The sequence below is a fragment of the Phascolarctos cinereus genome, unplaced genomic scaffold (genome assembly GCF_003287225.1).
Source record: "Phascolarctos cinereus isolate Bilbo 61053 unplaced genomic scaffold, phaCin_HiC Scaffold_726;HRSCAF=1367, whole genome shotgun sequence".
Classification (NCBI taxonomy): Eukaryota; Metazoa; Chordata; class Mammalia; order Diprotodontia; family Phascolarctidae; genus Phascolarctos; species Phascolarctos cinereus.
Window position 1 is genome coordinate 382,032,777 of NW_027556098.1, and position 26,949 is coordinate 382,059,725.

Below are 26,949 nucleotides of genomic sequence, written 5' to 3' on the forward strand. Positions count from 1 at the left end.
TGAGCCTCTGGGCAGCAGGAGGTGTAGACCCGGTTCTGAGCTATTACTCGAGTCTTCCCAACTCCTCACACCATGTGGGGCATGTAGGAGGTGCTTAATAAATGCTTGTTGATTGGTTGATTCTTCAGTACTCATTGAGAGGGAGCCCCCTGAAAGGGAAGTCTCATGTCAGAGCTATAAGGGACCTACCTGTGCATGCAATGGGACTCCTCCCCTCCAGGACCTCCAACCAATGACTATCTAGTGAAGTAGGCTGCCAAGGGTACTTTGGGGCAGCTCTAACTTTTAGAGATTTTCTCCTTAGAAAAAGTGAAGATTTGCCCGATTCTGCCCTTTGGGGCCAAACAGAGCCAGACTAATCCTTCTTCAGATAACCTGAAGACAGGACAGTCCCCAGCCTCCCACCCCTGGTTTCTCAAGTTGAACACTCCTGGTTCCTTCAGTTGACCATGGGCCTCAGAGCCAGGAGCGATTGGAGAGATTCTTCTACAACACAGCCCGTTGTTTAGGCACCTTCTGTCTTCTTGATATCCTTCCTAAAATGTAGTGTCTAGATTGAAGCACGTTGCCCACCTTGTTCCACTCCATATCCCAGCCCTCTGTGCCTCAGGAGATGCTTCTTTGTGAGTCACTGTGGCCAAACATGTCCTAGCCAGGCAGCCAGCCTTTTGGTGAAGAGCCTTCCCACATCTAGCCGGGCCGATCCTCGGGTGACATGGACCTAGTCTGTCACTGGGTCCTTACCCAAGGGCTTTCCAGCTTTGTGGGACCTGTCAAGACTTAGACCCCACTGGTCCAGCCCCCCAGAGCCTGGCGTCCTCTCTGTCTCTTGCTGAGAGCTGTCAGAACCACTGTAATCATGCCCCTCTTGTTGGGGTGTGACTGCATTTTCCCCAGAAGTTGATTTAGGCAGCTGTGGGGCTTTGGAGGACCAGTGACATCACAGGGGCATTGGCTTTAAGTGAGGCAGAGCTGCACAAAGTCCTCAGCCTCAGTCTCTCTTCCTAAGTCATTGAAAGACAAAAGTCAGGTGACTGGCCATGGCCCCACATGCTTCTTTGATGCCTGACCAAGCCCTGTGCTTCGGCCGGTGGGACAAATTGTTCTCATCTGCCCATTCTGCTGGGGAAGGTCTTCACATGCCCGGGGCAGACATCCCCTCACTCACCTTCAACCTGCTTTAGCCCATCTGCAGAGATGGTTCGCTGGGATTTACTGCTCATGTTCCACCTTTTGGAGCACACCCAAGGTGAATGAGGAGCCCCAAAAAGGGCTTGGTGGCCCTCACGCCAGAGGGGCTGGTCCTCCCTGAATACTCCATCCAGGCAGCTGGGCACCCTGGGTAGACGGCCGGGCCTGGAATCAGGAAGACCTGAGTTCAGATCCAGCATCTGACTCGTACTAGCTGCGTCACCCTTGTCAGGTCGTGTAGCTTTCCTGCCTCCATTTCCTCAACTGTGAAATGGGGATAAGAATATTTCTTCCCTCCCAGGGTTGTTGTGAGGATCAAGTGACATAATATTTGTCGCGTACTTAGCACACTACCTGACACATAGTAGGTGCCTTATAAATGCTTGTTACCTCCCCTTCGGAAGATTATTTTTAAGCCCCGAGGCTAGGAGAAATCTTTTTCGTGGACTACTTTGCCACTGCCTTAAGCATTTCCCTGCTTGTGGTTTAACTGTGGATCTCCCCCACATTTCTTAATGTGTTGTTCCATGGCACCCCCGTCACCCCTTCCAACTTCATTCAGCCAAACTGACCACCCTCAGAGAAGCATGGCCTGTCATGCAGTGCTCCAGGCCCCAGGCTCTTCTTTGGGCCAGGCTTGGCCGTCTTAGTTCCCCCGATCTCTTCTTGCCACTTTTGGGCCTCGATCCCACGTTGGAGTCGGTCCAGGGGGATCTCCTCTTGCTTCTCCCCATCCTTCTTTCTCTTTGATCATGTTCACGTTGAGCCGTTCGTTGCGTTTCCTGGGCCTCAGCACTCCTGACTCTGCTGTTGGCTAGTTGGCCCGTGGAGGGTGAACCAGACAATGGAGGCATGGGTACTGGGTGACCTCAGGCAGGCTACTCCCTGGCTATGGGCCTTGCTTTTCTTTCTTTTTTTTAACATAAATTTATTTATTTTTAGTTGTCAACATTCACTTCCACAAGATTTTGAGTTCCAAATTTTCACCCCATCTCGCCCCTCGCCCCACCCCAAGAGGGCATGCATTCTGAATACCCCTTCCCCTAGGCTGCCCTCTCTTCTGTCTCTCCCGAACCCTTCTCTTAGCACCTTCTGCTTCTGTTTTCCTGTAGGGCAGGATAGACTTCTGTACCCCATTTCCTGTATTTCTTATTTCCCAGTTGCATGTGGAAACTTTTTTTTAAACATGTGTTTTTGAAACTTTGGGTTCCAAATTTTCTCCCTTCCTCCCTCCCCACCCACCCTCATTGAAAAGGCAAGCAACTCAATATAGGTTATACATGTGCAGCTATGCAAAACACTTCCATGGTATACACGTTGTGAAAAACTAACTTATTTCCCTTAATCCTATCCTGCCCTCCCATTTATTCTGTTCTTTCTTTTGACCCTGTCCCTTCTCAGAAGTATTTGCTTCTGATTACCCCCTTTTCCAGTCTGCCCTCTTCTCTATCATCCACCTGCTCTCTTGTCCCCTTCCCCCCTATTTTCCTGTAGGGTAGGACAGATTTCCATACCCAACTGAATGTGTATGTTATTCCCTCCTTAAGCCAAATCTTATGAGAATAAGATTCACTCATTCCCTCTCACCTTCCCCTGTTTCCCTTCCACTGTAAGAGCCTTTTCTGTTTTTTTTTTGTGAGGTATTTACGCCATTCTACCTCTCCCTTTCTTCTTCTCCTAGTATAATCCTCTCTCATCCCTTAATTTTATTCTCCAGATATGACTCCTTAATCTTCAGCTCCCCCTGTGCCCTCTATCTATCTATCTATCTATCTATCTATCTATCTATCTATCTATCTTCTATCTGTCTGTCTGTCTGTCTGTCTGTCTGTCTGTCTGTCTGTCTATCTGTCTATCTATCTATCTCTCTATCTATCTATATACATACATATAATTTTCTCCCCTCCAACTACCCTAATACTGACAAAGGTCTCATGGGTTATAAATATCATCTTTCTATGCAGGAATGTAAATAGTTCAACCTTAATAAATCTCTTATGATTTCTCTTTCCTGTTTACCTCTTCATGTTCCACTTCAGTCTTGTATTTGAAAGTCAGATTTTCTATTTCAGCTCTGTTCTTTTCATCAAGAATGCTTGAAAGTCCTCTATTTCACTGAATGACCATTTTTTTTTTCCCCTGAAGGATTATACTCAGTTTTTCTGGGTAGGTGATTCTTGGTTGTAATCCTATCTCCTTTGCCCTCTGGAATATTATATTCCATGCTCTGCAGTCCTTTAATGTAGAAGCTGCTAAATCTTGTGTTATCCTGATTGTGTTTCTACAATACTTGAATTGTTTCTTTCTGGCAGCTTGTAATATTTTCTCCTTGACCTGGGAACTCTGGAATTTGGCTACAATATTCTAGGAGTTTTCTTTGGGGATCTCTTTCAGGAGGAGATTGTGGATTCTTTCAATTTCTGTTTTGCCTCTCTGGTTCTAAAATATCAGGGCAGTTTTCCTTGATAATTTCTTGAAAGATGATGTCTAGGCTCTTTTTTGATCATGGCTTTCAGATAGTCAATAATTTTTAAATTCTCTCTCCTGGATCTATTTTCCAGGTCAGTTGTTTTTCCAATGAGATATTTCACATTGTTTCTATTTTTCATTCTTTTGGATTTGTTTTACAGTGTCTTGATTTCTCATAAAGTCACTCACTTCCAATTGCTCTATTCTAATTTTTAAGGAAGTATTCTCTTCAGTAATCTTTTGGACTTCCTTTTCCATTTGGCCAGTTTTGCTTTTTAGGGCATTCTTCTCCTCATTGGCTTTTTGGACCTCTTTTGCCATTTGCATTAGGCTATTTTTTAAGGTGTTATTTTCTTCAGTATTTGGGTTCCTTTAGCAAGCTGTTGACTTGTTTTTCATGATTTTCTTGTATCACTCCAGTTTTTCCTCTACTTCTCTTACTTGCCTCTCAGAATCCCTTTTGAGCTCTTCCAAGGCCTGGACTGATTCATATTTTTCTTGGAGGCTTTGGATGTAGGAGCTTTGATTTTGTTGTCTTCTTCTGGTTGTATGTTTTGATCTTCTTTGTCACCAAAGTAAGATAATATAGTCTGACTCTTTTTGCGCTGCTTGCTCATGATCCCGGACAACTGCTTGAGTTTTAAACTCTTTGGTAAGGTAAGAGTCTGCTTCCAATGTGGAGCATGTACTGTCCCAAGCTTTGGGGGGTTTATACAGCTGTTTTCAGAGATTCTTGTAAGGTGGTATGATTAAGGGGCGAGGTGTTTACTCCTTTCCTGGCCTGTGACCACAAGTATTCCTTTCTGTCCCGTAACTGTGAGGAGGGGTTCCTCTCTACAGCCACTACAAACTCCCACCATGCCAGTGTTCTTCCTCGCCCCAGGACCACCGCCCAGATCCAAGCATGGGCAAAGCAAGAGATTCCTGCCTCAGCACTGGCAAAGAGATCCCTGCAGTCCCCCTCTGATCAGCCACTGGATTCCCCCTCAGTCTGTGGGCCAGAAGCTTAGGACACAGCCACCGCCCCGGTGCCCGCACTGTGTGCTCTGCAATTGCCTTTGAGACCTAGCTCCTCTCTCAGCACCGCAGAAACAGACTTTTCCCACTGACCTTCTAAATTGTCTTTGGCATTCTTGGGTTGAGAAGTCTGGAAACCACCACAGCTGCTAGCGATTGAGTCCTCTGAGGCCTGCTCCAGGTTTGCTGCGGCTTGCGCCCCCACACCTCACTGTGCTCCTCTCCCCACCTGGCACAATATGCCTTTCCGATCAATCATCCAGGTTGTCTTGGGCTGGAAATTTGTCTCACTCTGTCTTTTTGTGGGTTCTGCTGCTTTAGAATTTGTTTAGAGCCATTTTTTATAGGTATTTGGAGGGGTTTGGGGGAGAGCTCAAGCAAGTCACTGCTTTCACTCCGCCATCTTGGCTCTGCCCTTCCCTTGCTTTTCTCATCTGTAAAATGGAGATCATGTTGTCCTTCCCAGCCACACTAGCAGGGTGCTCCTCCTTAATATAGTAGTATGATATAATACTGCTTAAAATAAGGGTTCTTCTCTCTCTGGCACTTAGAGTATTGTGTGTTAGCTGATGATAATAATAAATTCTGTCTGCTCATTTCTAGACTCTGAAGTTCCATTTGGGCAGAACTGCCATCTGAATTAAATAACGCACTCAGCACTGTGCATGTTGGTATACATACGGCATGCACTTCATAAATGTTTGTCACCTTGTATTGTTATTGTTCCTTCTAGGGCAAAACTGTGATCCAGGCTGAGATTGATGCTGCCGCCGAGCTGATTGACTTCTTCAGATTCAACGCCAAGTATGCCATGGAGCTGGAGGGCGAGCAGCTCGTCAGCGTCCCTCCCAGCACCAACACAGTGGTCTACCGAGGCCTGGAGGTAGCTCGGAGGGCAGTGAGTCGGGAGGGGGCTCCCCATGCTTGCCCTGCTGGGCCTTGACCTCCACACCTGCTCTTCCACAGGGCTTCGTGGCGCCATCTCTCCCTTTAACTTCACAGCAATCGGAGGCAACCTGGCTGGGACTCCGGCCTTGATGGTGAGTACGGGCCCATTAAGGCCAGGAGAACAGGGTCTCTGTGCTCTCGTGCTTCTGCAGAAAAGGGCCCGGGCTGGCGGGGAGGGGCATGGAGGTGCTTCCTCACGTCCTTATTTGGGACCAGGCTTGGTCAACATCATCTCACAACAGTCAGCCTTAATTATTTTCAGCAAGCTAAGAACTCGGGACACAAGGAAAGGCAGAGGCCAAGTGCTGCCCTCGGGCAGCTCCCAGTCTAGTCCGGGAGACCACACGGGAATAATGAGGCTCCTGGGTTTGGGGCAGCTAAATGGCACAGTGCACAGAGTCAAGAAAGCCTGAGTTCGCTTCCAGCTTCAGACATCTGTTAGCTGTGTGACCCGGGGCAAGTCACTTACCTCTGCCTGCCTGGTAAAATGGAGATAATAACAGCACCCACATCAGAGGGATGTTGTGATGAGATTTCTGTAAAGCGCTTAGCATCATGCCTAGTATCTGGTAGGTGCTATATCAATGCTTATGCTTTCCCTAGCCCCAAATGGAGACAAAGTCCCCAAGAGTTGGGTTCATCCAAGATTCCCCAGAGTTTTTCACAGTTATTAGAATCCGTCATTCAGCAGGAATCTATTGTGTGCCCTGTTAGGCTCTGTGTAAATGGCCCTTGTCCTCAAGGAGCCACATGTACAGAGAAGAGCAAGCATCAGGTGGATAGGGAGGGATTTCAAGGAAGCTGGAAGGGACCGTAGAGGTCACTCAGGCTAGTCCCCTCATTTTACAGAGGAAGAAACTGAGTCTCTGCAAGGTTATGTGCGTGCGCTTCCTGCAGAAGACCCAGAGCAAGGTCCTTGGGCGTGAGGGGCCGGGGGTCAAAGGACCTTGTGAACGAAGGTGTGGAGGCAGGAAAGGAGAATGAAGGTGCGTGTCTGCACTTTCTGGGAAGTGTGGCGGCAGCAGCAGCAGCATCACAACAGCAACAACAGCTCATGTTTATATAGCACCTACTGTGTGCTTGGCTCTGGGCTAAGCACTTTACAAGCATTATGTCATTTGATTCTTACCACAGTCCCGGGAGGTAGGGGCTGTTATTATCCCCATTTTATAGATGAGGAAACTTGAAGCAGGAAGCAGTTTAAGGGTCACACAGCTAGTAGGTGTTTGAAGCTGGATTTGAACTTGGGTCTTCTTGACTCTAGGCCCAGCGCTCTGTGCAGTGTGGCATCACCTACCTGGCATATGTATAGGAATGGGGAAGGCATAGATGCCCAGCCTCCCACATACTCCCTCCTGTCCCAGGGCAACGTAGTGTTGTGGAAGCCCAGTGACACATCTATTCTGGCCAGCTACACTGTGTACAAAATCCTCCGAGAGGCCGGTCTGCCCCCAAACATCATCCAGTTTGTCCCTGCCGACGGGCCCGTCTTTGGAGACACGATCACCAGCTCAGAGCACTTCTGTGGGCTCAATTTCACTGGCAGCGTGCCGTAAGTCTGAAGGGGTCTGGGGGCGTGCAGCCAGGGAAGAGTGGGTCTTGGTGGGGAGCCTTCCGAGTGTGGCCGACCAGCAAAATCTGAAAGATTGGACCCTGGAAGTTGGGGGGAAGGGGTAACAGTCCGTGGTCCTCTGCCCTGGCCAGGCTGTGTCCAGGTCTCAGTGCCACAGGAGTGGCCTTTGGAGAGTGTCCAGAACAGGGTAGTCAGAGTGCACCAAATAAGGGACAGTAGCAGGCATTGGGGCATTTGGTCTAAACTAGAGACTTCTTCTTGGGGTGGGGGGGATCAGACTTGTCCTCTAGGCCCCAGAGGGCAGGACTGGACATCATGTGGAGCTGACGCGAGACAGGTTTAAGTCTAATGTTAGGATAACTGCTTGAATGAGAGCTTGCTAAAAGTGAGGCAGTGAGCTTCCTGTCAGTGGGGGTGTGCGAGCATAGGCAGGAAGGCCAGTCATCTGGGCTGTGGTAGAGGCGATTCCTGTTCAAGGAGGGGTTGGACTCTGTGATCTGTGGTTATCCACTCTCCTTTGGTCAGGAAAGGGCCACCCCTTCTGCCTGAGGACAGCTGTAATTATTAGGGCTTTCTCCTTGGTTTAACCCAGATCTGTTTCCCGGCCCTCTCCATTCCCAGAACACCTTTGCCTGAGAATCACGTCGGGCTCTGCTTGCTTGGGGCATGCTCCCCTCTGGGATGCTGGGACCCCAGGGAGCACAAGGGGCAAGACCCTGCAGCAGAGGAGAGCAGCTGGTATTGACAGTGCTGGGAAGTGTGCCCACGGCTCTTACCTCGTTTGGAGAGGGGCTCTCCTCCCTCTGGCCTTTCAAGCTTCTTCCTTGGGAGAGAGGGAGTGTAATTGTTATCCCCCATTTTGCAAATGAGGAAACCAAGGCTCAGAGATTGAACCTCTTGGAGCCCCATAGCGAGTACACGTCAGCTCAGGGCTAATCCTAGGGCCCCTGACTCCTCGCCATGCTTTTCCTTGCTGTTGTTCAGTTGTTTCAGTCATCTCCAACTCTTTATGACCCTGTGGGCCTCTGTCCGTGGGGTTTGCTTAGCAAAGATACTGAAGTGGTTTGCCATTTTCTTCTCCAGGGCAAACAGAGGTTAAGTGACTTGCCCAAGGTCACACAACTAGGAAGTTTCTGAGGCTGGATTTGAACTCGGGTCTTCCTGACCCCAGGCCCAGGGCTCTATCCACTGTGCCACTTAGCTTCCCCTTTTCCTACCCTCCTGTTTTGAGGCAGCCATAGCTTGTGCCCAGAAGTGGGGAGCCTTCTGCTTGTTCTTTTTTCTGGAGACAGTGGATGTACAGGAAGAGCCTGAGACTAGAAATCAGGGGCCCCCAAGTCCAAGGATCAGCTGTGTGGCTGTGGGCAAGCCATGTCCTCTGAGCCTCCGCTGAGTTGTCTGTGAATGAGGCTCAGAGGAGATGATCTTCAAGACCCTCCCAGTTCTGACTTGGTCTGTTTTGACATCCCGCATTCTCACATCCCTTCTGGTTCGGACATTCTTTGTTCTAAGACCCCCTTGTATTGACATTCTGGGACTCTGCTTCTGATGCCTCCTGGTCCCTGCTTACCCCATACCCTGCTGGTCTCCTCCCTGGGGAGAATGTGCCGAGCTCCCCCAGGCAGAGTTGCTAAAGAGGGTTGTTTTCCAGAATTCCCTGCTTCCCCCTGAGCAGAGCTTCTGTCCCCATGGGCACCAGCCTATTAAAGGGGGGAGCAGGCAAGGCTGGCTTCTGCCATGCTTTGATGAGTGTGGGGCCCCAAGCTAGGAAAGCCATAAATTAGTATTAGGCACTGTGTCGCCTGTGAGGAGGCGATTAGCATTTTTATTGTCTGGTGCCACTAGGGTTGGTCACACTGCAAGCCTGGGGGAGGAGGAGCTGGAGACCTTGTGGATGGAGCGCTGGAGCCCTAGGACTCTGCTCTAGGTCCCTGGAGGCCTGTGCTGCTCAATCTTCTCTCATCTAAACTCTGACTTCTTCCCCAGGTGGGGCCCTGAGCCTTCCTCTCTGAGGAGGCTATGGAGCCATCATTAGCAAGGGGCCAGGTCAGCTGAGATAACTGACTGCTAGTTTAACCCTAAAGTGGCAGGGTCCTCCTATCCTCGCCTTCCCCTTCATGCTCACACGTGTCTGTTTCAGGACATTTAAACGCCTATGGAAGCAGGTGGCTGACAACTTGGATCGTTATCACACCTTCCCACGTTTGTCAGGAGGTAAGGCTGCCCCCAGCTTGGAATCCCTCCCAGCTTGGCCATCCTGTGTTCTAAGGGCCCTTCAGCTCTGACATTCTGGGTTCTAAGGCCCTTCCTAGCTCTGACATCCTTTGTTCTAAGGGCCCTCCCAGCTCTCACATTCTCTGTTCTAAGGTCTGTTTCATCTCTTCTCAAGTGATGATGGCTGTGCACACTTCTTTAACACTGCAAGCTTTACAAAGTGCTTTCTACATAACCCATAGATGCTGGGGAGCGTTGGTAGTTGTATCTTCATTTCATAGTTGAGGAAATTAAAGCCCAGAGGTGAAGTGACTTGCCCAGGGTGGCACAGCTGGTAAGTGGCAGGTCTTCCCGACTCCTGTCTGTCTGTGTGTACTCTTTTTGCTCTGACAGTCTCTGTTCTCTGGGGTCTCTTCTGGCTTTGAGACCCTACCCATTAGAGCACCACTGTTATGTATACCCCTATCTGTGACCAGCACAGAAGAGAGAATTTCGTGGCCATGTCATATAGTGGATTTGGAGTCTAAACCTGATTCAGATTCCAGCTTTCTCATTCACTGTGTGGGGCCTCAGCTTTCTCATCTGTGAAATGAAGGGGCTGGACTTGATACTGACTGTTCTGAGATCCCTTGTGACCCTGACATCCTCTGGTCCTTCCTTCACCTTCCCATCCCCTAGCAGGACTTTGAGATCCTGCCGTAGGGCTGGCCCCCTTCCTCAGGATGCCCTGGGCCCTCCCCTCATCCTTTCTTCCCTCTCCTTCTCCCCCAGAGTGTGGCGGGAAGAACTTCCATTTTGTCCACAGCTCAGCGGATGTGGCCAGTGTGGTGAGTGGGACGCTGCGCTCCGCCTTCGAGTACGGTGGTCAGAAGTGTTCGGCCTGCTCTCGCCTCTATGTTCCTGACTCGCTGTGGCCCCAGATCAAAGAGCAACTTCTGCAGGAGCACAGCCAGATGCGAGTGGGAGACGTGAGTGGCCCTCGTGTCCCTGGGCTCCTGGCGTCCAGGCCGGGGATGGTGTTCAGACCCTAGTTCGAGCCAGTCTCCTCTGTACCTCAGTGGCCCCGTTTCCTTACCTAGAAAATGAGCCGGTTGGCCTGCACGGTCCCCGCCAACTGCGAGCCCACGCTTAGGATTATGTGCTCTCAGGGAGCACAGGACTCGGCGGGCAGGCCTAGGCTTGAGCTGCATTCCTGTTTTCCAGGGACTAGCTCAACTGGTTCTCTTGGCCTCATTTCCAGGCCACGTGAGTACAGCATCCTTCAGAGACCGTGCCCTGAGGACCAGCAGTGTCGTAGCCTGGCTCTGTGGAGGGCCCAGGCACACCACAGAAGGCATAGCTCTTTGAAATGCTGGGCTTTGCTTTACTTACCACAGCCTGAGGGAGGAAATGCAATGAGTTTAGTCCTGTTTTTTCATAAGACAAAACTGAGGCCCCTGACTTGAGAAGGGCAGGAGAAATGCTAGCCTTTCCCCCAGGCCCAGGCCAGTTTTTTGTCTGCTTGTTACCTGGGGCTGTTTCTCTAAGGTGCCCGTGGGAACTTTCCCCATTTCCCAAGTACTGTGGGCCAGGATGCTAGGCAGGGCTGAAGCTGGAAGAGCTTCTCTTGACCTCGGGCCCACCAGTGACTTGGCCTTGTTCCCTCTGCTTTCCCTTGGCGCCCCCCCCACCCCCAGCCTGTGGAGGATTTTGGAACATTCTTCTCTGCTGTCATTGATGCCAAGGTAAGAATCCTTGTTTCCTCGGGCTGCTGTGATACACCAGGGGCCACTGTTCAGGGCTTTGTGAAGACGAATCCTTGCCTTCCCATCCCTGGCCTTGGGGGTGGGGGGCAGGCATGCTCTTCCCCTGTAGCAGCTTCCATTCTGATAAGGGAGATGGCCCCTGTCCTCAGGCAGTTCTTAACCTCAGGGGTTCTAGGACACCCCTTGAATGGATGACTGTAGAGCTGAGAGTACGGATAGAAAACAGGAGGTAGCCCTGTCCTGGAGGAGCTCACATTCTTCACTGGAAGAGATACTACGTGTTCGAAAGCCCAGCTTCAGGGTTGATCACCGACTAGAGCTGAGGGGCCTCAGTGTGGCAGGCAGTTCCTGGGGGTCTGAAGGGGCACTGGAAAGGTTGTTCTGTGTGACCTCTAGTGCAAGAGCAGACGAGTCAGTCTCTCCTCTGGGCAGCCTTGAGTGTGAGGTCTGGGTGCCCAGGTAGAAGGAAGGGGGAAGAGGCAGATGTAATGCACGGTTAGGCCTTCCCTCCCTTCTCAGTGTGGAAAAAGCACAGACTAGAAACGTCCTTCAGATGCCCAGCCTCCAGAATCGCTAGTCACCCACTTGGTACACAGGCACTTACTAAGTCCATGTTGCATGCTCGCCTGTGGCAGGTTCACCCCAAGCAGGATGGCAGTCTTGTGCCACTGTCTCGGGGGGGCAGGGTGTGAGGGAGCCTTGACTTTGACCAGCATGGGGAAGAGCTTAGGGTCTCAAAGAGCCTCTCCCCAGCCACTACAGCTGGGCCCAGAGGTTACGGAGTGTCATCTGGTCTGACCTCCCCAGTGGGACCTGGGAGGGCAGCCTCTCAGCCCCATCGTCTCTGTCCTTTCGTGTCTTCCCAGGCTTTTGGGCGCATTAAGAAATGGCTGGAGCACATCCGGTCCTCACCCAACCTTAGCATCCTGGCCGGGGGCCAGTGTGATGACTCTGTGGGCTACTTTGTCCAGCCCTGCATCGTGGAGAGCAAGGACCCGCGAGACCCCATCTTGAAGGAGGTGGGTAGGGATGGGCATGGGGTGGACAGGCGGCAGCAGCTCAGGCCCGAGGCTGGCACGTTGTGGGGAAACCGAGGCCTCAAGAGGTCAGAGAGTCGGGATTTAGAACTGAAAGGGGCCTCAGAGGGTCTAGTCCGACCCCTGCATTGTTTTTCATTTTTACATCCTACTTGGTAGGTCAGTGTAGTCAGACAACTGAGCAGTCGATAGCTGGTGCTGGAGACTGCACTGAAGAGGGGGAAGGTGCTTGTTCTTGGCTCTTCTCCTGGGCCAGACTGGTCATCATAATTCCATGGCCAGCCCTTTCATTACCAGTGAGGAAGCAGCCACTCAGAGAAGGATCTGAGACTGTTTTTAACAGGATAAGAGGAAACTTAGGGGGTATCTGGGCCAACACCCCCATTTTACAAGTGGGGAGATGGACCCGGAGGAGCTCAGTGACTCAGATGACCATAGGCCACAGCACTAGGAAGCCACGGTTCATGTCTGTCACTGTCTCTGCTGCCCCAGAGTAACCTGCCTACAGGCCCAGAGGGAGTCTCTAGCTCTTTGGCTCCTCTGAGTCTACATTATGTGGTCATTTCTCAGGACTACACAGCCTCTCGGGGGGGTCAGGAGGGAGGAGAATGAGGAAAGAGCAATTTTTGTCCAATATGTCTGCCTAGGCATTGCCATGTAGTTGGGAGTCAGGACTCCCAGAATTGAAAAATGCCAGTGCCGGAACATAGTGTCAGAGCTGAGAAAGCCCTGAGAACCCAGAATGTCAGGGGTGGGAGGGCCTTAGAACACAGGATGTCAGAGCTGGGAGGACCCTTAGAACACAGGATGTCAGAGCTGGGAGGACCCTTAGAACACAGGATGTCAGAGCTGGGAGGGGCCTTAGAATCCAGAATGTCAGGGCTGGGAGGGGCCTTAGAACACAGGATGTCAGGGCTGGGAGGGCCCTTAGAACACAGGATGTCAGAGCTGGGAGGGGCCTTCAAATCCAGAATGTCAGGGCTGGGAGGGGCCTTAGAACACAGGATGTCAGGGCTGGGAGGGCCCTTAGAACACAGGATGTCAGAGCTGCAAGGGCCTTAGAATCCAGAATGTCAGGGCTGGGAGGGGCCTTAGAACACAGACTGTCAGAGCTGGGAGGGCCCTTACTTAGAACACAGGATGGGGGCAGCCAGGTGGCGCAGTGGATAGAGCACCAGCCCTGGAGTCAGGAGGACCTGAGTTCAAACCCAGCCTCAGATCAAACACTTGACACTAGCTATGTGACCCTGGGCAAGTCACTTAAAAAAAAAAAGAGCACAAGATATCGGGGCTGGGAGGCCCTTTGGTTCAGCCTCTTCTTTCCAATATTGGAAGTGAAGAGCAGAGAAGGGAAGATGACTTGCCCAGAGTCACTGTGTCCCTTGATGCCCCGTCCGTACCATGATGGGATAAGAAGTTTTGTTGGCACTCCTCCAAGTAGTACTAGGTCTGACCTTTGGCCTTCAGCTGTAGGCAGTTAAGGGAGGGATAAATGATGACCTGCAGAGCCTTTGCTAGCTGGATGGGGAAGGGAGCAAGCTGGGGTGGCCCGATCATGGCTGAGCATGGATTAAGGCGAGATTTGGGGCCTTTGCTGCTCAGGGAGAAGGCAGCGTTCAGCCTGTGAGGCCGGTGGGGCTGGCCCTTGCCCTTCCCTGGTGCCCTCTGAGCCGGGGGGCTCAGACCTCGTGTGCCCTGACCCTGGCTGCCCCTCTGTTTGCAGGAGATCTTTGGCCCCATCCTGACTGTCTATGTGTACCCTGAAGGCCAGTACAAGGAGACTCTTCGGCTGGTGGACAGTACCTCCCCCTATGGCCTCACGGGGGCAGTGTTTGCTCAGGATAAGTGAGTGGGCGGCTGGCCGGGCTGGGGCATTGCTGCAGGGCCGGGGCCTGTTTCCCTACACCTCTCTGATTCCAGATAAGTCATACCCCCTCCATCCATCTGACCTCTCCTGAGATTCTGGCTCTGGTTTCTGCATACTCCCAGCTCCTGGCTCTGTCCTTAGAAGTCTTGAATGTCAGAACCAAGAGGGACCTGAGGGTAGGGAGTGAGAGAGCCAGTAGAACAGAGAACTTCAGAACTCGGTGTATCTTGGAGACCTTCTAGACCAGCTGGTCACCCCCTGGCCCCCAGGCCATGGGAACAGCCCCTGAGTGGGGAGAGGCAGCCAGGACGTAGAAAGGGGCTCAAGGCTTGGGGGGGGGACTGCCCCCGATCTCTGCAGCGAGCGCCGACCGTTTCTCCTTGCCCTTCTTGGGAAGCTCCTGCCTAGTTGACTGTGGTTGGTGGAGCTGTTGTTGATTCCTGTCCCCTGAGCCCTTGCATTGGCTACAGGAATGAGGATTGGCGGTGGCTCCCTTGGGTCAGAGGACTCATGTGCGCGACCTCTTTGGGAAGCCTGAGCCCTGAGCTGGGGGAGGGGACACACGGGCTGGGCTGGCTTCCCACTTTCTTTCTTCCTTTCTGCTGCCTGGAAGGAACATCATTCATGAGGCCACGAAGATGCTGAGGAACGCAGCCGGCAACTTTTACATCAATGACAAATCTACCGGTGCAGTGGTGGCTCAGCAGCCCTTTGGGGGCTCCCGCGTGTCAGGTGAGCCCCTGTTAGCTGAGGGGACAAAGAATGGCAAAACAGGGAGAGGCTTTGGAACATAGAATATTAGAGATGGGTGCCTTAGAAGACACAGTGTCAGAACTGGGAGGGCCCTTAGAACACAGGGTGTCAGAACTGGAAGGGCCCTTAGAACATGGAATGTCAGAGCTGGGAGGGCCCTTAGAACACAGGATATCAGAGCTGGGAGGGCCTTTAGAACACAGGGTGTCAGAGCTGAGAGGGCCTTAGAACACAGGATGTCAGAGCTGAGAGGGCCTTTAGAACACAGAATGTCAGAGCTGCGTCCTAGAATACAGGTTCTTTCTAACTCTGTCAGTCTCAGGAATTGTGTCATGCAGCCTCATAATTTTATATGAGGAAGCTCAGCTCCAGAGAGTGAAAGTGACTTGGCCAAGGCTATGTGAGCTACGCCTAGACTCTGGGACCTTTACAGCTTGTTTGTTTGGTCCATGACAGTGCCCCAAGAAGCCCCAGCCCGACCATCCTCGGCTTGTCATTGTCTTGCCCCGGCCTAATCCAGCCACGTTCCAGATATTGCTGTCCCGTTTCTCGGATCCTCCTCTCTCTCTCCTCTTGGTGGCCCCTCATCCCCTCCTTGGGTTGGTCCTCTCTTCTCACTGTCAGCAGAGGGCAGCCAGTCCATCCCTGGGGGAGGGGGGGCAGAAGGTTCCTGGGGTTATTTCATCCTCAGCCAGCAGGTTCAAAGTCCAGCGCCCTGTCACCCTCCTGGCCCGCCCAGCACGGGTGTATCGGGTATCACGTGGCAGCTTTACAGGATAAGCCTGATGCTTGGCTCTACTTGGAACACCAGCTGGGCCTCCGTCAACCCAGTCAGCTCCTCACATTGATCCCTCTTGGCACCATTTTTCCTTCTTAAAACCTTTTCTCTTCAAACAGGGACAAATGACAAGCCAGGTGGCCCCCATTACGTCCTCCGCTGGACCTCACCTCAGGTCATCAAGGAGACGCATGCTCCCCTTGGGGACTGGAAGTATTCCTACATGCAGTGAGCTGGGGGGCCAGCTCCTCATCTGTCCAAGCTACTGACCAGTTGTCTGCCTGCACTGTTAGCTCCTGACCTTCTTTTGCCCGTCTCTGCCCCTGAGCTGAGTCTCTGGGTAGTGATGTCAGATTGTGCACACGCACATGCACTTGTCCCCGCCCCCCCAACACACACACACACACACACACACACACACACGCACATGTAGTTGTTCCCACACTCCTACCAGTTCTTCTAGCTCAGTCCGTGGAAGCTGCCATCTGGAAGGTGGACTTGGCAAGGCTCTGAGTTGGGTGTCGTCAGGAAAGTGGCCAAAACTGGTGGTGGATTTCCCTTCTCTGCCCTTCTTGAAGTTGTGTTAACTCTTTGCACATACACCCCACACCCCCACAGGGTTTTGTCCTCCGGGGCAGACATAGACTTACCTCCTCCTGTCCCTTAAGGGCTGTCACTGAATTTCACCAGAGCCTTAAGAACTGAAGGGGAAGGGTTCCTTTTCTGTGCTTCATCTTAGAAAATTACCTTTAGCCAATGGTTCTCAGTGCTGGCTTCCTGCTTGCCTTGTGTCTCCCTCTCTTTCTTGGTCTTTTACTCTCATGTGTGGGCACGTGTTTTGTGTGTAGGTAAAAGCAGAGCATCCTTCCCCGCTCTCTGTAGGTGCTTCCCTAGTCTGCCTTAAGCCTGCCTGGATAGGACCAGGCCCAGGGATCTGCCCCCTCGGACACTGTGGTGGCTGGGTCCATGTAACTCTTTACTCTGGGGGCATACTGTAAATAGCCTGAGGGGTTCATCTAGCTCCTTCCTTATCTCTCCTGTGGTTTCAGCCTTATGCCTCATCTCTTGTTAGCTAGAGTTTAGCTTATGACCCTTGTCCCTGGGGCAGCACTTCCAAAGATGCCAGGTTCCAGCCATCTCAGGCCCTTGGGGATGGAGAAGCCTGAAATGTGCCTATAGGGAGTATGCCCAATAAACCTTCCCAGCCCTTCTAGCTCCCAAGACCCACTCGGGGCCCATTGCCCTTGGAATGTTCTGTGCTTCCAAATGCAGACCATCCATGTGACCCTGGGGAAATCACTTCATCTCTCTGTGCCTTGGTTTCCTTGCCAGATAATTACCCAGTTAGCCCTGGATCCATTTGAGGCAGCCGATTGGCCCCTCACCTGAAGGGTTCCCGCATTAGAACATAGTGGGGTCATAGGCATTTGAGTGGATCCTGAGATGTGATTGGGTATTTAGGCTGCGTTGATCCTGGGGGAAGGAGGAGCAGCTGTCTTGGGGAGCAATGGAAAAAGCAACAGGATGGCTGGTTCTCTGTGTCCTCAGAAACCTCAAACACGACTGTTCCTAATGTTTCTGGTTGCCATCTCCTTCTGGGATTGTACTTGGACATCACTAGCGCAAGTCAGCCTGCAGTTGACGCCGGCCCTTGAGGGGGAGAGGGGAATCCTGTTGTTTTTGCTTCAGGCACGTTTGTATTTTTCTGTACTGGAGGGGGAATGTAAGGAGAGTGGGGGGGTCTTGGCTCAGAGAGGTTTCCCTGTTTCTGAACTGTGATGTGGAGTGTGGGTGTGCACTGGCTACTACCTGTTGCTTAATAAAATTCTGGGTATTTGTGCAAGCCTTTTCTGATGGTGTGGACTTCTTTGGGGCAGAGGGGAATCTGAGGACTGCAGATACATTGCTGCCCACTCTCTTATTTGGAGGTGGCATTTCTAGTTTATAGATGATCAGTCGTTCAGTCAACACTTATGAAGCTCCTGCTGTGTTCTCTTTTAAATATTGGGAATACAAAGAAAGGTCAAAGGCAGCCCTTGCACTTGAGGTGCTTGTTCTAAGCATCCTTGTTTTTAGGATTAAGGTCTGGGGGCCGCATGAGAGATGCTTTCTCCAGCACCATTAATAGAGACGTCTCCAATGTCATTCTTCCCTCCAGCCTGCATCTTTTCTGTGGTTGACCATTAGCATGCCACAGGGTCATGCAATGGAGCAGGAACCTTTTGGAAATCAGACAGTGTGGGACGTCAGAACCCAGAAGTGTGATTTTCAAGGGGTGGGCCATGAGAGTTTAGGATGTTATGTTGTTATTGCAGACTTTAAAAAATTACTGTAAAAATTTTACTTATTCATTGTAGATAGTATGGTAAGAATAATATTTGAAAAATAAGATTGTCTTGTATGCACCAACCTCAGAACACATCAACTCCTGAACTGCCAATAAACTAAAAGAAATTTGCTCCTAAAGAAGGGAAAATATACATGTAGTTTCTCCTAACTTTCTCATTTCTTCCCAATCTAAAAACTGAGTGTGTATTCCTAGTGGCAAAAGTTTTGGTTTAGTGGGATGTCAGCTGGGAGGGAAGTTAGAACACGGACTATCAGAGCTGGGAAGGCCCTTAGAACACAGGATGTCAGAGCTGGGAGGACCCTTACAACATAGAATGTCAGAGCTAGGAAGTTAGAACACAGAATGTCAGAACTGGTAGGCCCTTAGAACACAGGATGTCAGAGCTGGGGGGACCCTTAGAACATAGAATGTCAGAGGGAACTTAGAACACAGAACGTCAGAACTGGTAGGGAGACCTTAGAATGCAGTGTCAGAGCTAGGAGGGCCTTTAGAAAATTGTCAGAACTGGGTGGGCTCTTGAAACAGAGCATTAGAGAGCTAGGAAGGACCTTAATCTAATTCGACCTCAATGAAGAACCATCCGGATGGGTTAAGTTAGTCATCTACCGTCACACAGAACACAGAATGTTGGAGCTGGGTGGGATCATCTAGGAAGTCCTGTTAGGTGAATGTATTGGTCCCACAGCAGAGCTGAAACTAAAACAGATTTCCCAGTGAGCATGGCTACTGTTTTTCTCAAAAGTTCCCTTTTAACTAAACTTCAGCAAGGATCTGAGCTTTTGCTGGTGTATGTTTATTCATTATAGTTCCCACCCTGCTCTTCCTTCTCACCACAGGCAGTATTACTTGGGAGGGGGCTCAAACTGCCTGGGTCCCAGTCTCTCCTCCTGGAAAGCAGTCGTGGTGTGACAGCCGCTTTGCATGGTCTGTAAAGTAAATCCCCGAGTCTCAGAAACCAAAGGAGTCTCTTCATTTCCCTGCTTCAGCTGAGGGGGCCTGGGCAGGAACCATTTGACTAGAAATGGGTGTCTCCGCTGTGACTGTCATGCCTCATGAGCGTGACAGGCTGGGCTCTTGTAAGGAAATGAAGGGGGCACCTGCATCAACTCCCTTCAGGAGGTATGGCCAGAGTGATCTTCGGAATTGAGGCCCAGCAGGAAGCAGGAGGGTTGGAGAATCACAGAATGTTAAGGCGCCCTTGTAGTTTGGAAGAGGAATCATCTCTAATGTAAAAAGTGACCATTCAGCCTCTGCCCAAAGGCCCCCAACAAGAGGGGTCCCCACTGCCAAAGTATGCGGGCAGACAAGCTGACATCTAGGTTTGTTTTGCTTAACTATACTTGGTTACAGGAGGATAAAGGCTCACATTTATATGGCACTTTAAGGTTTGCAAATTATTCTATCTATTTGATTTGATTCTTGCTACAACCTTGAGGGGTAGATGCCATGCTTTCACCAATGAGTCTCAGCAAAGTAATTTGCCCAGGGTCAAAGGCATGATTTCCATTCTCCAAGGCTGACTTTCTACCACACCACCTAGATGCCACAATTGTTTATGTGTGTGTGTGTGTGTGTGTGTGTGTGTGTGTATAAAAACCTTGAGTTATAATGCAGCAAATTGACTTCATAGTTGTCAATCAAGAAACATTTATTAAGCACCTAATATATACTAGGCAGGCAGCTAGGGGGCACATCTCATCAGCTGCCGTGAGTTCAACCATGACCTCTAGAGCGCTGTGCTTAGAATCAGGAAGACATCTTTGTAAGTTCAACTCTGGTCTCAAGACACTTACTAGCTGTGTGACCCTGGGTAAGTCAGTTAATCCTGTTTGCCTCAGTTTCCTCATCTGTCAAATGAGCTGAAGAAAGAAATGGCAAACCCCTCCAGTATCTGTGCCAAGAAAACCCCCAATGGGGTCACGAAGAGTTGGACCCAACTGCAACAAACATGCGAGGCATCGTGCTAAGCACTGGGAATATGGAGATGAGATAAAGGCATCCCTGTCCTCGAGGGGTTTCCATTCCAGTGGAGTGTATGATGTGTTTGTATACAGGCATATACATAACCCATACCGAGCAGACATAAACAGATCTTGGATGGGAAGACATCGGCAGCTAGGGGATGAGGAAGGGCCTTCTACAGAAGATATCACTTGGTCTGATCTTTGAAGGAAAACCAGACTTGAAGGGGCAGAGGTGCAAAAGGAGAACATTCATTCCAGACCTGGGGCCCAAGGCTTGAAGACAGGAGATGGGAGTGTCCTGTGAGGAACGGCTAGTACGCCAGAGTAGCTATATTGCTGTGTACACAGGGACACAGATTGTTCATTCCTGGTTCTCAAAGAGGACCAATGACATCAGGAGGGTGATGTTTTGACTTGCAAGTGAATTGGATTTAAGTGGGGCAGAGCTGTGCAAAGCCATCTGCCTCACTCTCCCAGACTCATCAGAGTCCCATGGCAAGACGTAGGTCAGGACAATTGGTGACGGCCCTGGATGCAGTGGGAGACCTTGACCTTTTTCAACGAAGGTCTTTCCTAGGTCTCAGTTTGTCTGAGGCAATACCCATTCAGTGATTTATGGGTAGGTAAGAAATGAGGCAAAAAATGGCTTAGTTTGCCTACTGAAAAAAAAAAAATCAATCTGGAAGGGAAAGGCCCTTAAGGTTTCTGCCCAGAACAGAAACAATTGCTATTTATACTCACTCTATAAGTACAAAGGCATCAGACTGACAGGCTTTAAAGGCCAAATGAGATGGTTTATATTTGATTCTAGAGGTTAATAGTGTTTGTGAGTGTGGGTGATAGATCTGTGCTTTCAATTGAAGTAAAAGAGAGGTTTTGCGCTTTGGATGATAATTAAACCCATGGGGACTGATGAGGTCCTTCTCTTAGCTATGTGGAGGATGCGTAAAGAGTGGGGAGAGACGAGATAAAGAGACCAGTGAGGGGACCGTTGCAGTCATCCAGTTAAGTGGCTGTATGAATGGAGAAAAGGACAGTCTAGAGATAGAAATGAGATTTGGTGAACCTGGGGGACTATGAGATTGTGGTGCCTTTGATGGTAATAGGAAAATTTGGAAAAAGTGGGGGGTTGGTGGTAGGGTGGGGATAGGGAAGAGAATGAGTTCCATTCTGGATGTGCTGAATTTGAGATGCCAAGAGGTCATCCAGTTTGAGATGTCTAAGAGGCAGTCGGCAATGGTGGGACTGCGGCTCAGGAGAGAGGTTAGGGCTGGATGTATCAACCTGCATGGAGACGATCATTGAACCTATGGGAGTTGATGAGGTCTTTCTCTAATTATCAACCTCTTTATATATACTGGCGAATTCCCTGCTGTTAACAAATGCAACCAGGTCTCTCTCGTTCTTAAATCTTATCTTGAATTGACCCGACTGTCTCCTCATGCTAATGTCCTGTGTCCTTTTATCAGCCAGATGCCTAGAAAAATTTGTTTATTCTCCTCAATTCAACTCTCTCTCCTTTCATTCACGCCTCAAATCCTCGTAATCTGGTTTCTGTCCTCATCATTTGGCTGAAACAGCTTTCTCCAAAGTTCCCAGTAATCCTTTCCTTCTGACTTCTTAGCATCATTCAACACAAGTGACCCTCCCCCCCTTCTCCTAGATACCATCCCTTCTCTGGGTTTATATGTCTGACCTCTCCTCAATCTCCTTGGCTACATTCATACAAATCCTGCCCCATAATTCTGGAATTTTGCTAAGGCTCTGTCCTGAGTCCCCCTCTTTCCCCACCCGTCTTCTCCTTTAGCAATTTCATCAGCTGCCCTGAGTTCAACCATGACCTCTGTGAAGATGACTCCCTAGATCTCTATCCCCAGCCCTGGCCTCTCTCCTGGGCTCCAGCCCCTCAACATGAGCAGCCTAGCACACATTTCGAACTAGATGTCCCATAAGCATCTTGAACTCAACCTGTCCAAAACCAAGCTCATTATCTTTCCCCCCAAACCCAGCCTTCTTCCAAAGCTCAATTCTTTATTTTTGTTGAGAGCGGGACCATCCTTCTAGTTCCCCAGATTTGCTGTCTCAGAGCCATGCTTGGCTTCTTATTCTTCCTCACCCCATATCACCCCAAATCATTTGCTAAGCCTTGTCGATCTTACCTCCACAGCCACTGCATCTATCCCTTTCTCTACACTCACGTGACGACCTCTGTAGTTCAGTCTGTCTGTGTTCTTGCCTGGTCTATCACTAAATAACTCCCTAACTGGCCTTCTGACTTCAAGCCTATGTCCCATCCCATTCCTCCTCCACACTGCTCCAAAGTGATATTCTAAAGTGTCACTGTTCAAGAGGCCAACAGGCAAAACATAGGGCTCGGTACTGGGAGGCACCTTAGAGGTTGGAAGAGACACAGAGTGTTAGATTGGAGAGACCTTTGGGCAAATAATGTGTGGGAAGGCCTTAGATCATGGAATGTCAGAGCTGGGAGGGCCCTTAGAACCCAGGGTGTCAGGGCTGGGAGGGCCCTTAGAACTCAGGGTGTCAGGGCTGGGAGGGCCCTTAGAACCCAGGGTGTCAGACCTGGGAGGGCCCTTAGAACACAGGGTGTCAGGGCTGGGAGGGCCCTTAGAACCCAGGGTGTCAGACCTGGGAGGGCCCTTAGAACCGAGGGTGTCAGACCTGGGAGGGCCCTTAGAACACAGAATGTCAGAGCTGGGAGGGCTCTTAGAACACAGGGTGTCAGGGCTGGGAGGGCCCTTAGAACACAGGATGTCAGAGCTTGGAGGACCCTTAGAACACAGCATGTCAGAGATGTTAGAACATAGAATGTCAGAGCTAGGAGGTCCCTTAGAACACAGAATGTCAGAGCTGGGAGGGCCCTTAGAACCCAGGGTGTCAGGGCTGGGAGGGCCCTTAGAACCCAGGGTGTCTGGTCTGGGAGGGCCCTTAGAACACAGGGTGTCAGGGCTGGGAGGGCCCTTAGAACCCAGGATGTCAGGGCTGGAAGAGAAAGATCATCTGGTACCAGTGGTATCAAACTCACATAGAACTAGGGGCTGCTAGCCTGTACGAAAGGATCCCTGTGGTGGCATATTGTCTTAGTTTTAAACTGCCTTTACTTCATCGTCTATTTTGTTAAATATTTCCATTTTAATTTTGTTCAGGTGGCTGTGTGTTTGACACCTCTGGTCCAGTATACCAGATGATCAGGACATGAGTTCCCTTGGCGGCATCCCTGATGAGAGGTCAGTTCAGCTTCTGTTTGAACATTTTAGTGACAGGGAACTCACTATCTCCCAATACAGCCCTTTCCCGTTTGGGGACCAATCGTTAGCAGACTGTAGCATGAAGATGGCCATTTAGTCCAACACCTTCATTTTACAGGTGAGGAAACTGAGATCAAGGGAAGGGTTCAGTGACTTGCCCACGGTCATGCAGATAGTGAGGATTTGCCCTCCTGTCCTTGGACTCCAGATCTGATGCTCATTCCTTCATACTGCACTGTCTTCCTTATATCTGTTTCCTTATAACATCCATCTATTACTCCTAGATCTGCCAACTGGGGCCAAGAGGAGCAACTTTAATCTCTTTGGCATGGCAAGCTTTCCAGTCTGCATGTTCCTTTTCCAGCCACTCCTGCTTCAGCTGATGAGATTGGGGCCCTTTACCTGCCGGTTGCCCGCCCCTGGACACTCCAAGCTAATCCATATGGTGCCCAGACCTGAACAATATTCCAGATGTGGTCTGACAAGAGTAGAGTTGTCATTGTTGTTGTTCAGTCTTTTCAGTCGTGTCTGACTCTTCATGGCCCCATTTGGGGTTTTCTTGGGAAAGATACTGGAATGGTTTGCCATTTCCTTCTCCAGCTCATTTTATAGATGAGGAAACTGAGGCAGAGTAAAGTGACTTACCTAAGGTCACACAGCTAGCAAATTTCTGAGGCCAGATTTGGACTCAGGAAGATGAGTTTTCCTGACTCCAGGCCTGTCTCTCTATCCACTATGATGCCACCTAGCTGTCCTACCATGAAACCACCATGGCTTATTTTTAAATATTATGTTTCGTTCAATGCAAATTGAGATTGCCACATAAAACTGAGATTGAAGGTGCAGTTCAGTAAAAGTTAATTTTTTTCAGAGAAAAACAAAGTGTCCTAACTGCTCCTCCTCTTTTTCCATTTTGTACTTATGAAGCTCATTTTGAAACCCCTTGTGCAAAACCTTTTGTCTCTAATTGATTTTCATCTTGTTTGATTTGACTCAATACTCTGGCCCAGGGCTGGCTGCCTGCAGCCCACGACACCCCTTGAGTGAGGCCCTCACCAGATTAAAATGTAGTTCCTGTCAGATTTCATATTGATGTAGTAATTACAAAAAAAAAAAAAAGAAATCCATAAATATGTGGTTTTCTAAGTCACTATGTGGCCTGCACGGCTCCTTATGTATGGTCCAATGGCCCCCATTTCTATTTCAGTGTGACACCATTGTTCTAGCCTGTTAAGATATTTTTGAATACTAATTCTGTCGTCGTATATGTTAGCTATTCTTTCCAGCTTTGTGTCCCAGATTTCTTTCCCATGCTGCAAACTGGATAAGTAGGCCATCCATGCTTCCCCCCCCCCCCCAAATCATTGATAAAAATGTTAAGTGGCCTAGGGCCAAGCATTTCATTGGAGATCTTCCAAGTTAACATGGAACCATTAACAACTACTCTTGAGGCCTGGTCATTCCACTACTTCTGTGTCTACTAACTGTATTCCCTTCCCATCTAGCCCAAATGCCTCCATCTTTTCCATAGGAGGAGCTCAGGAGCCATCTAGGCAAACTGGACCTACTGTACCCCCATGGCCCAAGAGAAAGAAGCAATATTGTCACGGGAATATCAGGAAGAGAAAGATAATGTGGCAGAGGGGAACATGTTTATAAATGGTGGCATGTTGCAGAGGGAGTGCTGAGCTTGGAGTCATTGGAACTGGGTTCTAATCTCAGCTCTGACACTTTCCCTCTCTGGGCCTCAGTTTCCTCATTTGTAAAATGAGGGGTTTGGACTTGATGGCTTCTAAGGGCCCTTCCAACTCTAGCTCTGATTCTAGGATTGATTTGACTTGTTATCCTACTTTGTGAATTGTGTATAGACAGCTGAGGCCATGGGGAGTCCTGGCTTCTTTCTTGGATTTTGCCTTTTGTGAGTTTCTGAATGTTTTAGCTGTTATTCCTCTCACATTGTAGTAGCATTCTCTGGTATCCAGCTTGTTGGACATGTTGTTGTTTAGTCGATCAGTTGTGTCTGACTCTTCATGACGTCATTTGGGGTTTTCTTGGCAAAGGTACTGGAGTGGTTCGCCATTTTCTTCTCCAGCCCATTTTACCAATGAGGAAACTGAGGCAAACAGGGTGAAGTGATTTGCCCAAGTGATTCACACAGCTAGTGAGTGTCTGAGGCTGGATTTGAACTCATGAAGATGAGTCTTCCTGATTCCCAGTCCAGCAGCTCTACCCACTGTGGTGCCACCTAGCTGCCCTTTGTTGATGTACAAGGGCTCATTTGCCCCTTCCTCTTCCCTTTCTATTTTACATTCACCTGATTAGATTTACAGTATTGTAGGCAAATATTATCTTATCCGCCCTTGTTAAGTGCCCTCAGTCTCTGGCCAGGAATTTATCTCCTTAGAATTTTAAGCTATAGTCTACCATTTCCTGTTCTCAGAGCTTTCTTCTTAGCTACCTGTTCACTTCCTAGATCTGGCCTCTCTTCTGAATCCAATCTGATTTAATTTAACCAGTATTTCCCAAGTACTGCATCATGAAGGGCATTGCATTAGGCATAAAAAGACAACAATGAAACAGTCCCTGCCCTCATGGAGCTTACACTCTACTGGGCTTATTCTTAGGTTCTTAAAAAACAAGATTTGTATTGATATGGTTTTCCTCTCATAAAACTCAAATCTCTCCCTGTTCAGAGAATTACCCCCTATCTATTCTTATCTCCTAATGGACTTCTGCATCAGTCATGGAAAGGAGATCTGGGCCATTGACTAGTGAATGGTTAACCACGCTGGGCAGGGCTCTAGAGAGATGAAAGGAGAATGAGAAAGGAAGGTACAGTAGGGGCCTTGGATCTGATGGATTTTGTGTGGACTTAAAGTTCAGGACAGATCGGCAGGGATATGGGAAATCAATTGATCAATAACCATTTATTAAGCGCCTACTGCGTGCCAGGCACTGTGCTAAGCACTGGGGATACAAAGAAAGAAAGGTCAAAGCACCCTCAAGGTGCCTACAATCTAATGAGGGAGACAACATGTGGACGACTATATCTGGGATAAGTTGGAGATAATCAACAGAGGGAAGGCACTAGAATTAATGGGGATCAGAAAAGGCTTCCTGTGGAAGGTGGGATTTTAGCTGGGACTTGAAGGGAACCAGGAAAGCCAGGAGGCAGAGTGAGGAGGAAGGAGGCAATTCCCCCCCGGTGTTCTTGCCTCAAGTTTCTCCCCTCTCCAGTCTGTCCTCCACTCAGCTGTGATTTTCCTAAAGCTCAGGTCTGATCAGGCTACCTCCATTGCTTAGTAAACTTCAATGGCTCCCTATTACTTCCAGGATCAAATAGAAATTGTTCTATTTGTATTAAAAGTATTCACAATCTGTACCTTTCCTGTATTCGCAGTATTATTATACTTGATTTTCCTCTGAACCCTCTACAATGTAGGGACACCAACCTTCCTGCTATTTCTTGTACAAGACACTCCATCTCCTGTCTCCCATCTCCCATCCCTCTCCCTCTCCCATCCTCCCTCTCCCATCCCTCCCTCTCCCATCTCTCATCCTCCACCTCCCATCGCCCGTCTCCCATCTCTCATTCTCCACCTTTCATCTCTTGTCTCCCATCCCCCATCTCTCCATCTCCATCTCCCATCCTCCTCTGTCTCCCATCCCCCATCTCTCATCCTCCATCTCCCATCTCCCATCCTCCATCTCCCATCTCCCATCCTCCATCTCCCACCTCCCATCTCCCATCCTCCATCTCCCATCTCTCATCCTCCA

General features: G+C 49.8%; 1 protein-coding gene and 1 long non-coding RNA gene across 2 annotated transcripts in view; both read left to right on the forward strand.

Annotated features, from left to right (window-relative positions):
* Positions 1–17,435, forward strand: part of ALDH4A1 (aldehyde dehydrogenase 4 family member A1) — a 39,332-nt gene extending 21,897 nt beyond the window's left edge. Inside the window, 11 exon segments of the mRNA XM_020973131.2 lie at positions 5,411–5,560; positions 5,644–5,650; positions 5,653–5,717; positions 6,990–7,177; positions 9,339–9,412; positions 10,184–10,380; positions 11,089–11,136; positions 12,024–12,176; positions 13,918–14,039; positions 14,675–14,793; positions 15,712–17,435. Of these exon segments, the coding sequence (XP_020828790.1) occupies positions 5,411–5,560; positions 5,644–5,650; positions 5,653–5,717; positions 6,990–7,177; positions 9,339–9,412; positions 10,184–10,380; positions 11,089–11,136; positions 12,024–12,176; positions 13,918–14,039; positions 14,675–14,793; positions 15,712–15,824 (1,236 nt within the window). The 3' untranslated portion in view covers positions 15,825–17,435.
* A 5,356-nt stretch (positions 17,436–22,791) lies between these two features.
* On the forward strand, positions 22,792–26,080 carry LOC144454215 (uncharacterized). Its single transcript, XR_013482536.1, has 2 exons — positions 22,792–23,151; positions 23,457–26,080. It is a non-coding gene; the product is annotated as an uncharacterized LOC144454215 (long non-coding RNA).
* Positions 26,081–26,949: the final 869 nt, after the last annotated feature.